The sequence below is a fragment of the Calliphora vicina genome, chromosome 3 (genome assembly GCF_958450345.1).
Source record: "Calliphora vicina chromosome 3, idCalVici1.1, whole genome shotgun sequence".
NCBI classification, from domain to species: Eukaryota; Metazoa; Arthropoda; class Insecta; order Diptera; family Calliphoridae; genus Calliphora; species Calliphora vicina.
In genome coordinates, this window is record NC_088782.1 from 106131541 (window position 1) to 106150036 (window position 18496).

Sequence of the window (18496 nt, forward strand, 5' to 3'; positions counted from 1 at the left end):
ATGACAAAATATATTTTATACTGTCTCTATTTCCTCGACATCCCATATACTAATTCTGGACTTGGGAGTTGATGAGGAGAGTTGTCAGTTTGGCAGATGCTGCCTCATTGTGGTTCAGATTTATTTGAATCACAAATGAGTTCCTCAAATTAATCTAGTAGCTATTAGTTTAGCAATATCGTTCAACATTTTTAAATTTGTATTGCACATCCCTGATTTCATGCTACCAATTGTTTTTTACTAACAATTGGCAACTCGTTTATAAACAGCTGCTTTGTTAGAAAGAGCCCGCTATATAAACAACTTCATTGACATTCTGTACAACAAGTGAAATAGCTAGATAAAAAAATTGTGACGAAGAAAAAAAATAATTTTCCGGAGTTCGAACGCATAATTTCACAAATCAATCAAGTTTTTAAATTTCTAATGCATTAAATTCTAACAAAAACGACAGAAAACGCACAAAAACAGTGAATGAATTATTAAAGTTTGACAATATATAAAAATTATTGTAAACAATTAAAAGTATCTTCCAGAAAAACTCTCCAAAAAAAATACTACTGAAAAACTACCAAGTGCCAAGCAATTGCATTTTCACACACACACACATAAACTAACGAAAAAAAACAGCCTTCATACAAGTAACATTTGTGGCTGTGCATTGTTGGGAGAAAAAACTAAAAAGTGAAATTCCATGGCTTGTGCAGCAACAGCTGCAGGTAAAGATGCCAATACAGGAAGCACAAATTCGGGTTTAGTGGCGGCTGCTACTGGTGGTGGTGGCGGTAGTGGAGCAACAGCATCAACTTCTAGCTCGGCCGTAGCGGGAGCTGTTGGTGGCGGAGGCCAAACATCAGCTGCAACCGTTGTGGATGGAGCTCCGCAATCCAACGGCGGTGGTGTCATGAATCGTCAATCACGTTTTGCAATGGAGGGTGTAGGCGCCAGAGTTATAAGAGGTCCCGATTGGAAATGGGGTAAACAGGTAGGTGTGATTTATTTTATTACAGGAAATTGATGGTAGAATGTTTATTAGAATTGTAAATTTGTTTATTTGTCTGGCTGGGGTGTGTGTAGAATAATGTCTAAACGATGGTGTATGACAACATTATGCCACTGCTTGTATTCATTTATTGTCATTGACCTTTTATTTGACTTTTTGGTTTGGTAATTGATTGAATATAATTTAATTGTTGTTGTTATATTCTTGTTTGGGTTAACGTTTGGAGTAATTTATTTCTATAGAAATAATCGATATGAATTTGTTAAAATGTAATTGAAAAGAAAACATCTTTAAGAAGGTTAAAAAAATAAGCAATATTTCACTTTGGATTAATAATATTACAAATTGAATACCATTTAAAATCAAGTTTCGAGACATTTTCCACTAATTTTCATAAAAATCAAAAAGTATACAATTATGCTTTTTATAATAATTTCCTTTGTTTCAAAACGCTTTGATTTATAAAATGAGCCTATTAAACAAAGCTCAAATCAATTAGTTTAAGGGTATTTATTAGATAATAATAAAAAGCTTGCAATAAAAAATATATTCGAAAATGCTCATTAGATGAGCTTATCCTCGATTAAAGCTTTTAATTTTTTGAATCTCAATTTTATTCTTCATGAGTATTTATTCTTACACAGGTTGTTTTTTATTTAAAATATCAAACACAAAACAAAAAGACGCAATACATTATCAATAAATACATTTTTAATTGAACGCTTATAAAAAAGCCGGTCTTTCAAAGCTAAAATCGATAAGCAAGGTTTATTTTTAAATAAACTGTATAAACAAAATTAAAATATAGCAATTAAAACGAATAGTGAAACACACTATCATTCAAATAAATAAAAAAAATTTCAGAAAACTTTCCACTCGTAAATATTGTAAAAACTGTTTACTGTTGCAGCAAAAAAATTTGGAAGTAGTTCAAAGTGAATGTAATTTCCACGATTTCTTAAATTCGAATAAATTTAAAATTTTATGAAAAGTGATTTCAATCACGATGTTTTTTAATCATATGAAAATAAACTATAAATTCGAATTTTCGAACATATCTTAAAAAGCTTGTTTTCTAAAACTACATTGAAAATTCTTTAAAATTCATGAACATCTTTAATTTTTTTTAAAAAATGTTAAGTTCGAAATTGAAAATTTTTAGAAACTTTCCATAAATAAAACTAAAATTGTTTCGAACATATCTTAAAAAACTTATATTCTAAAACTACATTAAAAATTCATTAACGTATTTAATATTTTTTTAAAAAATTTGAAGTTCGAAATCGAAAATTTTAAGAAATTTGCCACAAATAAAACTAATATTGTTTTTTAAGAATCCTCATGATCTCGAGATTATTTTACAGCTTTCGATAATTCGAACTTATGTTCGAACATTTTTTATGAATGATCTGGAGATTATTTTAACAACATTATTATTATTATTATATTATTGCGCACTACATTGAAAATTCTTTAAAATTCAAGAACATCTTAAATTTTATTTTAAGTTCGAAATTGAAAATTTTATGAAATTTGCCATAAATAAAACTAATTGTTTCGAACATATCTTAAAAAGATTATATTCTAAAACTAAATTGAAAATTCTTTAAATGAATGTCTTTAATATTTTTTTTTAAAGATTTTTAAGTTCGAAATTGAAAATTTTAAGAAATTTGCTATAAGTAAAACTAAAATTGGTTTTTTTTAAGAATCCTCATGATTTCTAGATTATATTAACAACTTTCAAAAAATGTTCGAACATAAGTTCGAATATTCGAACATAATATTCCATTGACATCAGATTCAAGCATGGTCTAGAGATTATTTTAACCACTTTAAACATAACTTCCAATTTTCTAACATAATATTGCACTGTCAACAGGTCTATTCATAAATGCCAAATTTTAGCCTATTTGGGCTACGAGAACTGGTTCTAAATTCTAAAAACATACATACAAACAATAAACAAACATTGCAAGTTAAATAAAAGCTTGTAAAAAATGCTGGAATTCAGATTTAATTAGCAATACTTGAAATTTTTTTTTAGTGCTTGATTTTGAAACTTATTAACATCCGGACTACTGATATCAAAAACGTTGTTTGATAGCAATTTTTGTTGACAATATAGATTTAATAATAGAGACTTAAAAATACAAAATTTGTAAAAGAAAATGTGTCCCAAAAATCTAAATTATCATTACAAATCACAGCAAATAAGTAATACTACTCCATTAACACATTTCACAATTATTTAAAACTAATGGATTTTAGAAGCTTTTTTGTGTCTGCTGTAAAATTTGTGCAAAGGGACTTATCTCGTTTGCACACTAAGCTAACGATATATATTTTTATGGTCAAAAATACTTTTTTTTAGAAGAAACAATTTATTAAACCAAAAATTACGGAAAAAAATTGACTTTGATTTTTAAAATCGACTCATGCCTAAATACTTTAATTAGGTTTTAATTTAATCAATTGATTTGAAAGTACACAATCATCCGAATTTAAAAAAAAAATACACAAATTGTTATAATATACACTTAAGTGAAACAATAATAAAATTTCTACTATAAACATCCAGTGTCTAGTGATAGCAACTACAAAAATATGCATTTAAATAATAAAACACGTTTGAATTATCGTGTGTTAATCAAAGTATTTAGAAAAAAAAAAACAAATTTATTCTACTAAAACATTAAACTAAATTATACACTTGTTTACCATAGGATGGTGGGGAAGGTCATGTTGGCACTGTGCGAAATTTCGAATCTTCCGAAGAAGTCGTTGTTGTGTGGGATAATGGCACTGCTGCTAATTATCGTTGCGCCGGCGCTTACGATTTACGTATACTGGATAGTGCACCCACTGGCATTAAGCATGATGGCACCATGTGCGATACCTGCCGTCAACAGCCCATCTTCGGTATACGCTGGAAGTGTGCAGAGTGTGTTAACTATGATTTGTGTTCGATATGTTATCATGGCGATAAACATCATTTGCGACATCGTTTCTATCGTATTGCCACGCCTGGCGGTGAACGTACTATGATCGAACCACGTCGTAAATCTAAAAAAGTAGCAGTACGTGGTATATTTCCAGGAGCTAGAGTGGTACGCGGTGTCGATTGGCAGTGGGAGGATCAGGATGGTGGTGTGGGTCGCCGTGGCAAAGTTAATGAAATACAGGATTGGTCTTCGGCCTCGCCACGTTCGGCGGCTTATGTTGTGTGGGATAATGGTGCGAAGAATCTGTATCGTGTGGGTTTTGAAGGAATGGCTGATTTGAAGGTAAGTGGATATGTCGATTTTAAACAATGAAGATTGTTGATAACGCCATTGGCAGGGTAGAAAATGTATTCCAATTTGCCAAAGAGTCTTTTAGTTCGGAAAAAAAATAACTTTCACTTCAATTTTAATACAATTACGATTATTATTAACAGAAATTAATATTTCTGCGTAGTTAAATATTGCGATTACTTCAGGCTTAATTCCTAGAGTAAAAATACTCTAGAATGTATAATGTAAAATTACATTCCTTAACCTCTTTATCCTTTCTCTAGGTCGTTAACGATGCCAAAGGCAATACAGTTTATCGCGATCATCTTCCACTTTTGGGAGAAAATGGCCCGGGCAAGGGACCACATGGCTTTCAAATTGGCGACAAAGTTACCGTCGATTTGGACTTGGAAATTGTGCAATCTTTGCAACATGGCCATGGTGGTTGGACAGACGGTATGTTTGAGTGTCTTAATAATGTTGGTTTGGTCGTGGGTATCGATGAGGATCACGACATAGTCGTTGGTTACAATTCCGGTAATCGTTGGACTTTTAATCCGGCCGTGCTTACAAAAGTGGCCTCTCCAACGACAGCACCGCCAGAATTTCAGGTTGGTGATATTGTCAAGATATGCTCGGACGTAGAGAGTATTAAACAATTGCAAAGGGGTCATGGTGAATGGGCCGACGCCATGCAATTGACATTGGGCAAAGTGGGTAGAGTGCAACAGGTATATCATGATAATGATCTGAAAGTAGAGGTGGGTAATACATCGTGGACCTATAATCCATTGGCGGTTACCAAGGTGGCTTCGGCCAATGCTGATGGCAGTTGTGTGCCCGTAATATCAAGTGGTGAACGTTTGTCGGCTATTTTAAAGAAATTATTTGAGCCCAGTGTTTCGGGTGATGCCACAGAGGAGTTTGTTAAGGCAGCGGCTAATGGTTATGCGGTAGGTTTTAATTGTGTAAGGAAAATTTATACATATACTATTTATATAATTTATATTTAAAGGCCCGTTGTGAGGAATATTTAACTGGTGCGGTACAGGCTTCCAGCAGTTCATCTTCGTCCGCTACAGCCCAATCATCTGCAGCCGCTTCCCAGCCCGTTAATACCATAGCAGATGTTAATGGAGTATTTGCTGGTCATACTGCTTTACAGGCTGCTAGCCAAAATGGTCACATTGAAGTCATACAAGTCTTATTGTGCCATAATGTAGATGTTGAAATCGAAGATAAAGATGGTGACCGTGCCGTACACCATGCAGCTTTTGGTGATGAACCAGCTGTTATTGAGTTACTCTCTAAGGCTGGGGCAGATCTTAATGCTCGCAATAAACGCCGACAAACTGCTTTGCATATAGCAGTCAATAAGGGCCATTTGAATGTGGTCAAAACTCTATTAAGTTTAGGTTGCCATCCTAGTTTGCAGGACTCCGAGGGTGATACGCCCCTACACGATGCCATTTCTAAAGAACACGATGAAATGCTTAGCTTATTGCTGGACTATGGCGCCGATATAACTCTTACCAATAACAATGGTTTCAATGCCTTGCATCATGCTTCCCTTAAGGGTAATCCTAGTGCTATGAAGATTTTATTAACGAAAACCAATCGTCCCTGGATTGTGGAGGAAAAGAAAGATGATGGTTATACCGCCCTACATTTGGCCGCTTTAAATAATCATGTTGAAATTGCCGAATTACTGGTACACATGGGCAAGGCCAATATGGATAGACAAAATGTTAATCTACAGACTGCCTTACATTTGGCTGTAGAACGTCAGCATGTACAGATTGTTAAGCTGTTGGTGCAGGAGGGAGCCAATCTTAACATACCCGATAAGGACGGTGACACACCTCTACATGAAGCCTTAAGACACCACACTCTATCACAGTTGAAACAGCTGCAAGATGTTGAAGGTTTTGGCAAACTATTGATGGGTCTTAGAAATCCTAATAACAAAAAAGCTTCGGCTTCTATAGCCTGTTTTTTGGCTGCCAATGGAGCAGATTTAACTTTGAAGAATCGTAAATTGCAAACACCTTTAGATTTGTGTCCAGATCCGAATCTATGCAAGACATTGGTGAAATGCTACAACGAACGTAAGACCGATGATTCGGATTTGCCGGGTAATGTAGCTGGCACCAGTACAAGAGCTAAAGCTTTGGCCCATACTTCCGTAACTGCTAATCCAAGACCTTTATCAGCAGTGGCAGCTGCAGGTCCATCTTCTATTAATTCAGCAGTTCCGGCTAATATGCCACTACTTGCGGTTACCACGGGTTCAGTTAATGGTGGTCTTAATACTTTGGCCCAGGATCTAACACAATCATTGCATATATCTTCCTCAGCCACCGATACAACAAATGCTTCCACTTTGGAGGAATGCTTCTTATGTTCCGACTATAAACGTGATACGGTATTTAAGGTAAGTTTATTGATTTGAGTTCTTGGGAGAATCAAATTAATTTATGATTTATTTTTGTTATTGTATAGCCTTGTGGCCATGTTTGCTGCTGCGATAATTGTGCTCCTAGAGTTAAAAAATGTTTGATTTGTCGCGAGGCTGTATCCTCACGTGAAAAAATCGATGAGTGTTTGGTTTGCTCGGATCGCAGGGCTGCGGTATTCTTTAAACCCTGCGGCCATATGGTAGCCTGTGAGAATTGTTCCAGTTTAATGAAAAAATGTGTCTTGTGTCGTACCCAAATAGAAGAAATCATGCCTTATTCATTGTGTTGTGGCGGAGAGGGAAGCATAGAAAAGGTAATTTTTTATATTCAATGGATAAACTGTATGGAATTAAGTTTTGTTTTATTAGTATTTATACTTGTTGCAGGTGCAAAATCCCAATATGCATAATGAAAATGAAAAGCCTCAGGCTATGCTGCCTACGGGCGGTGGTATTAATACTTCCGGTCATGGAGTGGCCATGAATAATACCCTAACCACTACACCCAATGGCAATGCTGCTCAACAGGTTCAATCTCAAAATAATCTATTGGCAGCCGCAGCAGCAGCTAATAATGCTGGTAACAGTGTTATGGTAGCACCCTCCAATGTTAACAATTTCCAAATGGATGATGTGCAAAAGCTCAAACAACAATTACAGGATATTAAAGAACAGGTAAGGATTTGATTAAGTTATAAGCACACATTGTTTCTTGACAATGCTTTTTCTTCTCTTAAATATTTATTAATTTTATTGTTTCTCTCATTTCAGACCATGTGTCCTGTTTGCTTTGATCGCATGAAGAATATGGTATTCCTTTGTGGTCATGGTACTTGTCAAAATTGTGGCGATCAAATTGACGGTTGTCCCATTTGCCGCAAGACCGTCGAAAAACGTATTTTATTATTTTAAACTTATTAAATAGTCTCCCTGCTATTTATATTTCCAAAAGTAGTTACACATATACAACACAAAAATTCCCTGCCTTATTAACAGACTATTATTATTTATTTTCATACATTTAACTCTTAGTTGCACCGCAAAAAACCCTAATAGCATTTTAAAAGCTTTTTTTATCTCATTAATTTTACATCATGGTATTGAAAATTTTCAAAGAAAATCTTGTTAAAAACTACTGACTATTGACTCTAACAATTTCAATAATATATCACTCGACTTTTATTTGCATTTCATTAACATTTTTATTCGTTAAAAACATTATTTGTTTCACTCATTCTTTTTTTATATAGTTTATATATAAATTTCTTTTATTAGTTTTCAACATTTTTTTCTTAGAATACGTACATGATTTTTACAAATAACAAACTTTATTATTTTGCGTAATAATCCCCATAATATTATATACATACAATATATATTTTATATACATTAAAAAAAAGTTTCCCAGAATTTATTTTAGAAAAAGAGCTGAAGGGAGTTATAAAAGGAGGAATTAATTTTTGTTCTTAATAAAATATGGATTTCAATAAAACTATCACAAGGAGTAGTAAATGGTTATCTCAACAAAAGCCACAATTTCTCCAATGCGCGCAACCAGCACCACTTCATCAAATGCAACAACAAACCCCTCGTACCCACGACAATTTATAATTCGCCCCGGAATGACACCAATCTCATTCGGCCAAAGATTGTCAACTCAGCAACAGCTGTAACAATCGGAAGTTTTTTTCCCAGATGAGCAGAATATGACGGCAATTTTACTCAATATCTTTTTAATTATGGCCGGCGTTGAACAAAATCCAGCTCCAGAAATCTGGTTTTGCTCAGTGTGTCATACCCACATAATGCTAAACACCGCCTCAGTTTTATGCACTGCCTGCCTGAAACGGTGCTCAAGTCTCGCCAGTCACAGCGAAGATTTTTAAGCTCCCCAGACATTTCCATTGTCTGCCCGTCGCTACTTGCATTCACCACCTGGCAAACCCAAAATTCATTAAACTCAAACCACATACTCATCTTGGTCACCGTATAGAAGCCTTCGTCAATTGCATCTCCTCCCATGTGCCAGAAAGGGAGAAAAGGTCTTTAGAGATACTCAAGTCGGCAAGGCGCTTAATTACCGCAGGCAGTGTCCCTATTATTAGACCCAATATTCCTTCTCAAGCAGCACACTTGGCAGAACTTGCGTGCCTGCAACCTAGCTGATGGGCAAATTGATGGCCGATATGATTAATAACATGAATGAAAACCGCCGCAACAAATGGTTAGCCCACCTCAGCTACTACACAATCGACTTTAACAATACTCAATATACAGATGACAAGAAATGTGCCATTTGTCAAACATCCCACCTCGCAAAACCGAGACAAAAGAGCTATAGTCGGGATAACCAAGAATCTCAAACGATACTCCGAGCCCTATTCCTTCAATCCCGATCATCATCTCCAAATCTAAACCCGCTAAAGCTCTTGGTCCTAATAGGATCTCTATGCTGATGTTAAAGAAACTCGGTACAGTAGCGCTGGAATTTCTCACTCAACTCGAGAAACTCTCCAATTAGTGATTCCATATTTCTAGTAGGTAGAGCGAATTGTTCCTATTCTGAAACCCGACCAACCCAGCACAACTAGGTACTCATACCGCCCGATTTGAAATCTCTACTGTTGCCTTTACTGCTCCAGCCAAAAATGTCCTGTGTTTCCCTATCCCTACTAGTGAATGGTATGAAAAGCTAATTATCGATTTTCGACTTTTCGATCAACCATTTTCATTTCGATTTTTACGGTCGATTAATCGTAACCAATAATCGATTTTTTAATAATCGACCTGCATTTTTGGGAACTTTAGCAAATGACACATATACGCTATAATTACGGATTAAAATCATATTTTGGAAGAGTATTATAACTCCTTTATGTTGAGGTGCTCATTTTATAAACAGTAACGGCAAACATTTGACAAAAATTTTATGGAAAAAATTTCGTAACTTTTATAAAAATTTCTTAAGGTTCAAAAAATTTCGCATTCAAAAATGAGGTCCTCCGTGAATATTTTCCGATGTCACCTGAAGATTATTATATTGCAAATTTTAATGAAAGCAAAGACAATACTAAAAATTGCGGAATTGTATTTCTATCGATTTCAGCATAAAAATCGGAGTATATAATCGATCACGAAATAATCGTTTATAGACCCTGAAAATCGATTTTCGACCATAATCGTAATCGATTTACCATTCACTAATACCTACCTTTAAACAGTTGCATAAAACAGATCTTCTAGATTCATAAAATCCAGAGCCTATAATACTTTTGAGTGCAAAGATTTAGGGCTTACATAACACGCACTTTGCTATTGGTTTACATTTGTATGTCAACAAACTGGTTTCAAGGCGAATATTTACAATCAAACAGATTTGTTCACGACTGATTTGTTCAAATAAGGTTTGATATACATAATTTTATTAATTTTTCATACATAACAATCGAACTATTGTTGATTTGTTAAAACGATTTACTTTTCAAATCGATAAATATTTTTTTTTTATTATTTTATTAAACTTTCACAAATTTTTTAACTGCTTAACCATATTCCTCATATATTTTAATTATTTGATAAAATGGCCACTACTTCAAAAACTCGACGTGGTTCAAAAACCACCCACCTAAATAAACCTAACCGGGAATATTCAAAGGAATCTCCGTCCACAGATTCATCATCAAAATTCGATACAAAACCGACAACTACAACAATGAAATATCAAACCACAAGACATGACAGGATATCGGAACAGACTTTGTATATACAAAATCTGCAATTTCCCTCTGCAAGTTACAATAAATCCGCAATATATAAAGTAAAATGTCAGAGAAATGAGCCAAAACGGCCCGAATCGAATACAACAACTCCAGCTAAGGAGCGTGGTTACGATTTCACTAGTTCTACAAACTCATATTTTGCACAAATGCTGGTAACAGTGCCGAAGAAATTTCAAGCCAAATGTTCTTCAACCTCCTCTGATGCTAAGACCAGAAACAAACAGTCTTCGGAAACTATGAAAAGCACAACACAAACTAGCCAAACACATACAGACACTTCACAGCAAATGATAGATAGCAAACACAAGGGCTCTCAGAAGTCTTTGAATTTTCATGGAGCCGAATGGCGGAGACCTTGTAAAGAGAGTTTTGTAGCCGGAGCTCCACGCAAATTCACGGGGACTTGTCCAACAAACTATGAGCAATTATCCAAAATGTCCAAATCACGACAAAAATTCTTCTTAACTCAGGATCCTCGTAAAGTCCATTGTCTAGTCAATCCGGCGGTTTTACGCAGCAAAGAGTACTCGAGAAAAAAAGAATTTAATACACTAACAAAAATGGTTAAACATGCTCAAAATGTTTGTGCCGCCACCGCCTCCGAATCATCGGAGGATTTCATTTGTGAGGTAATAGATTTGGAGAATCCTTTACAATTGGATTTTCAGGGTCTGGACTATAGCAATACCTATCAGAAAGATGAACAGGATTTTCAAAATCAGCGTAACTATCGAAGAGTTTGTCGCTACATGGAGCGTAGGAGAGTCAAGACGGAAACGCAAAGAAATGTTGAGCAGCAATTACACGAGGAAATGATAAATGTAAGAAGATGTTTTAGTACTAATAATGGGTCAGTTATGGATGGCAACCGAACAAAAGATGCATTGTCAGTTTTTGAAATGGTATTACAGATTTGAACTGGCAGCTATAATTTTCTGTTGCCAAATTGGCAATCAGAAATTTGTGGTTGCCTTCCGACAATGCAACTGAAGTTCGGTTGCCATCCATAATATACCCAAAATGCATATGACCAATACTGACTAAATTCTGTAAATTTGATGAGAAAGTATTACACATTTAATCACTTAAATTACCATTTAGATACCCAAACGTTTCGATATACGAGATCGCAATGAACCCGTACATACCATTCCACCTGAAACGCCACTTCAACTGGGTAAACTATATCGTTCAACCGACAAGCCTTACAATCAAAACATGATAAACATGGAAAAAGAACGCCGTCAAGAACGGTACAAGGATCTATACTTGCGCAACAAGGAACGACAAGTGCAGGATAAACAAGCAAATGAAATCCGTAAAAAGGCAGAGACAGACAATTTAGCTCTAACTCTAGCTGATGCAAATCTTAAGAAACTTATAGCAAACATTGATGAATCCATTGAGAGATGTGCGGGAAAAGAATTGAATTTAAAAAAATCTCAAAATGTAAGACGTACATATCCGCACACTATGCAGGAGACTAAACATTTCAAAAGTGTTTTAAAGCAAATGAATCTTATAAGACGAGATAAAGCCAGAATCACAAAAAAGTTCTATTTGGAGCGTAAAGGTAAATCAAAAGAATTTCCAGCTGCCGACTTGGAACTAAGTTCAGATACTGTCGATCGCGCTGAAGAAGGCTCTAAACTTACTGAGCAATCTACAGACGATGAGGATAACATGCAAGTGGGTAAGCAGGAAAGCATATTTAAGCTCAGGGGGTTTCATTATAAATTGGGATCCAACTTGAGAGGAAAATTCACCCAACATGAAAAGCTGCAGGGTACTCGTAAAGAAAAGAACTGCATGACTCGAGATCAATGGTTAAAGGAATTGGCACCAAAAAAACAACAAATTAAATTAGATGTGGAAATGGGTATACAAAAGTTGCGCACACCAGACGATCCTCAGTTGGTGTTGTTTCCACCACCATTTGGTTTCAAACCACCTGAAGCCCAATACTCTACTATAAGAGAGTATGTGAGCAAACCCTTAGGCCGCCATTATGATCGTGTTAGACGTAAAAATTTGAAATTAGCCCAACCTCGCCTACGCTATAATGTCAAGAAGTTCAACTTGATCAGTTATCGTTTCGGTGATACCGTCAAAAGATTTTCCCAGCTTAAAGATCCTTTGGACGATGTACAAATTTTAAAACTTAAAAGCACCAACGAGTTTATTTCAGCCAAAGCTCTTAAGGAGAAACGCCGGCAAGAGGAAATTAAACAAAAGAGACTAAAACTTTTGGGTATTCCCTGGCGACCAGTAAAGAAGTCTCGTTTGCAAACAAAATGCGAAAATTCCTCAACCAGTTCGGAATCGGACTGGGTGCCACAACAGGAGCCTCTGGCAGAAGATTTACAGGAAGATAGATTTTGCCAGACTGAAAACCCAAAAAAATCATTAAGAATGCGTGGTAATATGCCGGCTCCCAAATACAGGGAACCCACTTTACGCCAACATCCCCGAAATCCTAGAGATTATAACAATCAAAGAGTTCCTTCGGAAATGTTTGATCAAATAGTAATGACTACTAACTTGCCGTATATGCAGAAATTGGATCAGGATAAGGTAGAATTCGCTAATGTTGAGCAGAAAAAGAGGCCCTACACTGATATATTTGAGTCCAGACATCATCATGATCACTGGAAGGCCACCCAGGTCAAGCAGGTAGATGTTCACTACCAACCTCATGTGGTTATACCTGAAATTACGAAAGTCTTGAAAAAGTCCGATCGTCTGGTAATAGAAAACTTTCATATGGCTAACCCACCTTGTAACCAGTTTGTTGATATGGCTCTCAGCTTGCCGCAATATGAAATCGATGAAATGATAAAAGATCATCAGCTAAATGCCTCTAAACCTAAGTCAAAGGAAACACATGCAATAAAATCAAAAAGTTTGTGCACTCAAAAAGATTATAAGCTACAATCTCGTGATCCTAAAGAATTACAAGATCTTGATTATCCAGGCCGCCAGCAGTACTTGCAATTACTTAAAGATGTGCGTGAATCGTTTAAGGAAAATCAATATATTGATGAATCCGAAGAAAAACTTTGTGTAAATAAATCTGAGCTCCTCAAAGAGTTGGAAGAGGATTTAAAAAGCATAGAAAGTTGTTTAACTTCGTTAAGTAGTTCAATTTGTACAAATCTCACTAACGACAGTGGCAGTTATTTGCTAATGGAAGGTAAAGAAAAGATACCTCTAGATTTTATACGCAAATCTATAGTACCCTTTGAGGAATTGCAGAGGTCACGTTTCCAGGCCTTTCCCATAGATGTGGACAAAGAGCAAGCCAATCCGTTCCAAGTTCTGCCTTTTTCGGGCCAAAAGAAAGCCCAACTAGAATTAAATACGGCAAAAGATAGCTTTTTCACTTTTAATACACGCCTTAAAAATGGCTTGCGTCTGCGCCTGGAAGTACCCGTAGAAGATGTTAGAGACAAGTTATTAGGCCAAGGAAAGATGAAATACAAAGGTGTGGTCACCACCGATATAGATGAAAACTACGTGGAAGAGTTAAAGAGACGCCCTCCCATAAAGTTGTTTAAATTCAAAACGGGTCAATCATTTATCAAAGACGCTTTGCGCTTAAAGTTTGAATCCATGTTAATACAAGGTCAAATGGTGCGCACCAAAATCTACGATCGCCTTAACGAGCAACATTGGAGCGACATGCAAAGGGTTAAAGAACTATTTGAAAAGCTTTTTGCCAAGTGGGAGAAGCGGGAATATGATTCAGCCATGGCTGTAGTATATAAAGTGAAAAACTTCTACGACGAAACCGATCGTTTGAAAACAAACTTGAAAACGCTAGAACGTGATTTGGTCATGTTGAATATGGACATTGTGTTCATAGAGGGCCATTGGGTGCGCTGTGTTATGCTGCAAAATTTCCACTATTTACTGGGAGGTCAAGAGTGGCGTTTACAGCACGATTGGATACATCGTCTGGATAATAACGAAGATGAATTGGAAAATTTTGAAGCCTCTATAGCGAAACGTTCCACTATGAATATACGTAAACGGGAGAAAGACGATGCTTGGGCTATAAAGGCTTACTACGAAGAGGAGTATTTACAAAATAAACATGATAATCTTATTGTATTTCCTAATGCCGAAAGCTTCCTCGAAGGCTTGGACAATTTAAAAACAAAAACCTTTATTTTACTACTCGAAATGCATTTTACTTTGGCCATACAAACGGAATTGCAGCATAAGTTGGAAACCTTTGTGGACTGGTGTGCAGAGGATTTGCATGATAAAGAGCAGTATGTCAGCAGAAAATGTGCAAAATTATATTTCATGACCGATCGAGCCAAATGGTTAAGTCAACGTACTTTACGATTTCTCGAATATCCCATAGAAGAGTGCTTCAACGAAAAAATGTTCCATAGAGATCGTGCTATTATAGTTGAAGCTTGGCGACGGATTGTGCCCGGCAATTTGAGAGGATCAAGTGAACAAGAATTGTATACCATCGATATGGTAGCCATGATGTCGGAAGTAGTGATGGAACTTATAGGTAAGAATTAGCCGAATATAGCTCCTTTACGTGTTTTAATTTAATTAATGTCCTAATTATTGTTACTTCAAGCTAAATTCGAAACCATACCCATGGATATTACTCGTGAAACTGAAAATAAACTACGAACGCACCGGTCATATTTACGTAAGCAATCCTATCAGGCCTATCATATTGAACGAAGAATCGACTTGGAAATGAAAAAGGTGGTTAAAAATCTTGAACCACCCTATCAGAAACCGAAACGCCCAACAAAACTACCACGATATTATATTAGAAAACGTACAAGAACCGTTAAAATCGAAGAGAAGAAAATTTCAGAACGTGCTAAATTCTTGTTCCGGGCTTTTCACGAGGAAGGTCTCACCGAGGTCACAGTCGATACAAGAGACAGTATCACACGAGCCGACACCACACAAGAACAAATAGTGCCCTTCTATTTTGATCATTTTCTGAAATTAAATGGCTATACACCAAATTATAATTTCAAAACAAAAATCGAAATGAGAGATGGTTCGGAAATCGAACGTTTTCAGGTTAAAACGGTTATACCGGAAATACAGGAGCGCATGAAACAGTGGGAGACTATGAAGAGGAAAATTATGGAAGAAAATATTGCTCAAAATCCAAAAATGTATGTTGATGTAATGACTTAGTTTTTTTTATTTGTTTTATTTTAAACCATATATATGGAAAATATATTTAAAATTATGATTACTATTTGCTTGTTTATATATTGGAATTATAAAATGTTATTGAGATTTAAAATATTTCATGGGTTAAAAAATAATCCCTCCCTCTATCGGTTAAATCATACGAAAAAATGCAACCGTGCAAGATAACATATGTTTGACATCTCGCAGTGGCTGTCAAAAATACTGTTGGTTACTTCATAGGAATTTTCATGTAACTGATTGAAAATTATTAAGTATTTTTTAATTAAAAATTACAAAACGACATGCTATATTTACGTAAAACCCAAGAGTTGGCCATAAAGTAAGTATCTTACTAAAAATCTTTTCTAAAACTCATTGTTAAAACTCGGTTTTTTTGTCAAACAAAACAGACATGTAGCAGCACGTTTATTGGCCGGTGGAAATCGTAACTATAGCAAAGATTATGCCTCTTCAGACGACGAAAAGGAACATAAAAAATCGGCAGCAAAGAAAGAAAAAGCCGGTCAGGAAGCCAGCAGTCCAAATGAGGAATCTGCTTCGGCCAAGTTAAATCGTTTGTTGGCGTCCATGCAAACGGCTGATGATCAAATAAATTTTGCCAAACGTTCCGATGTGGTTACTAAGCCGGGTGAGGCTAATAAGCGGAAAAAGTTTCAACAAAAACAAGAAGTAGAGTCGAAAGACATTTTTGCAGCTGCCAAAAAAGTAGCTTCAATGTTGGGTGATGAAAAGCAGCAACAACAGCAAACTGAATCGGAATTGTTGGCCAGATTATTGGGAGGTAAACCGACAACAAGCTCTTCAACAACAGACGAACAAAAATCAGCAGCGTCGTCCTCTACAGAAAACGATATTAGCTTAAGTGAACTTATTGTGGGCATGAAAATCGACCGTCGCCAGCCACAAAAGGAACCCACTTCCACACGAAGTGATTTTGTTAGGGGCAGCATGGCATCGAAAAGCAAACAACAATATAATAAAAACCAACAAAACTACTGGAAGGATAGAGGTTCGGCACAACGCAAACGTGAAGCTGAAGTTTATACGGGAAGTGTAAATCTTTTTGGTGGCGAACCATTAGGCATCTTTACAGATCCCTCAACCTTGAAGGTTTCTACAGATTTGTTGCCTACTTGGTCATATCTACAACAGCAAGCTCTTAAGGTCCAGGTTTCCCATCCACCTTCGAATTATTTCGACAAACTAGCCAACTGGACGGAACAGGGTAAAATCTGGCGTTTTCCCATAGACAACGAGCAAGATTGGTTGGACGAAAAGGATGTTGATTTTTCGGAGCATATATTTTTGGAACAACATTTGGAAGGTTGGTGTCCCAACCGTGGCCCTGTACGACACTTTATGGAGTTAGTATGCGTGGGTTTATCCAAGAATCCCTATATTACTGCTAAGGAGAAAAAAGATCACATTATGTGGTATAGAGAATATTTCGAATCCAAAAAGGATATTTTAAGGGAATTAATGGATAAAGATCCTAAAGTTGCGAAAAATGTTGCTGGTCAGCAACAAAAACAAGTTGAAGCTTAGTGCAAAATAAGAGAAGCATTTCCAGTAAAATGTTAATAATTGTTAAAAGTTGGATAATAAACTAATTGATAAAAATAGTTGAAAAATTAAAAATTTTGAGAATTTTACAAATTGGAATTTAAACTTCATAGGAAATTAAACGCTTATGTGGTATTACGGCATCTTTACGGCATCCGATCTGTATCGATTACTGTGCAATTCAATTAGAAAGGAGATACGAATATCAAAGTACTTAGAGCAAGGTTGGCTAACGGAAACGCTAATTTCGTGTATTTCGGTAACGGTAATTTCATCCTGAATAAAATTTATAAATATTTAAAATACGTTGACAAAGGTGGTATTTTATAGAATATCGGTAACGGTAATTTCAGTTATTTCGGTAATCAAAAGGGTATTTTAGGTGTAACGGTAGCCAAAAATGGAAAGCGTCACTTTATTTAGTGTTGCTTTAAAATATAAAAAACTTGAAACTATTTCTGAAATCGCTTAATAATTTGTCTGAACCACATTACTATCATATTGTTTTTGTGCTTTTCAGACAAAATAATTGTTCAAATGTGCGATTTAGACATTTTGCCGTGTTAAAAAGAAGTAAAATTGGACAGACTTCATTATTCTATTATTATTTATTCTTTTTCCATATTCGGCAACACCGTACAGTGGGGGAATTTCGATTTGATTTGAAATCCATAAGTTTGACTATGGAATAGATAAAACATACATAGCGCTTAATAATGCAGTACGCGTTTTTGACACAAATAGTTAACACCACTGCTATTAGTAATTTATGCCAGGGATGGCAAATGGAATTTAAAAATTGTACCAATCAGCATCAGAAATTGTACTTTTTCGACTGTAATTGTACCAAAACTAGGGCTTTTTGAAATTTCGGGATTTTTTTAAAGTTACAATGAACAAATGAACAGTTGTAATGAATAAATAAATGGATCGATTCCATTATATCCATTCTTTTGGTTCTAGCAACAGATATTCAGTTGATAATAAAGCATCGTAATTTAAATTATCGAATTTTTGTCACCCATCTAACATTTTTTAGCCACAGCAGAAAAATTCTGTCATTAAGAATTACAAATTCTATGGATATTCATATTCAACAGAAAATAGTGGCTTAAATTTGTTTATATGCTTTTTGGCTTGAAAACACGTAAAATTACGGGTGTGACAAGATTAGTCAAATGACGCTATTTCTTCTTTATTTCAAAAACTC

The 18496-nt window shown here is 35.5% G+C and overlaps 3 protein-coding genes across 4 annotated transcripts; all 3 read left to right on the forward strand.

Moving 5' to 3' along the window:
- The first annotated feature begins 353 nt into the window (after positions 1-353).
- On the forward strand, positions 354-8135 carry mib1 (mind bomb 1). Of its 2 annotated transcripts, none has more exons than XM_065506426.1 (7): positions 354-985; positions 3730-4290; positions 4563-5231; positions 5294-6712; positions 6781-7050; positions 7124-7411; positions 7508-8135. In XM_065506426.1, exons 1-7 carry the CDS (start codon positions 695-697, stop codon positions 7646-7648), a joined length of 3639 nt encoding a protein of 1212 aa, XP_065362498.1. In that variant the 5' UTR covers positions 354-694; the 3' UTR covers positions 7649-8135. The 2 variants fall into 2 exon arrangements, with proteins under 2 accessions (XP_065362498.1, XP_065362497.1); XM_065506425.1 differs by having other exon boundaries at positions 355-985; positions 7106-7411.
- Positions 8136-10290: 2155 nt separating this feature from the next.
- LOC135954462 (uncharacterized) lies at positions 10291-15725 on the forward strand. The gene is made up of 3 exons (XM_065504638.1): positions 10291-11336; positions 11617-15046; positions 15119-15725. The coding sequence occupies exons 1-3, from the start codon at positions 10317-10319 to the stop codon at positions 15700-15702; spliced, it is 5034 nt and encodes a 1677-aa protein (XP_065360710.1). The 5' UTR covers positions 10291-10316; the 3' UTR covers positions 15703-15725.
- Positions 15726-15900: 175 nt separating this feature from the next.
- On the forward strand, positions 15901-17361 carry mRpS31 (mitochondrial ribosomal protein S31). The gene is made up of 2 exons (XM_065503601.1): positions 15901-16042; positions 16113-17361. The coding sequence occupies exons 1-2, from the start codon at positions 16005-16007 to the stop codon at positions 17266-17268; spliced, it is 1194 nt and encodes a 397-aa protein (XP_065359673.1). The 5' UTR covers positions 15901-16004; the 3' UTR covers positions 17269-17361.
- The last annotated feature ends 1135 nt before the right edge of the window (positions 17362-18496 follow it).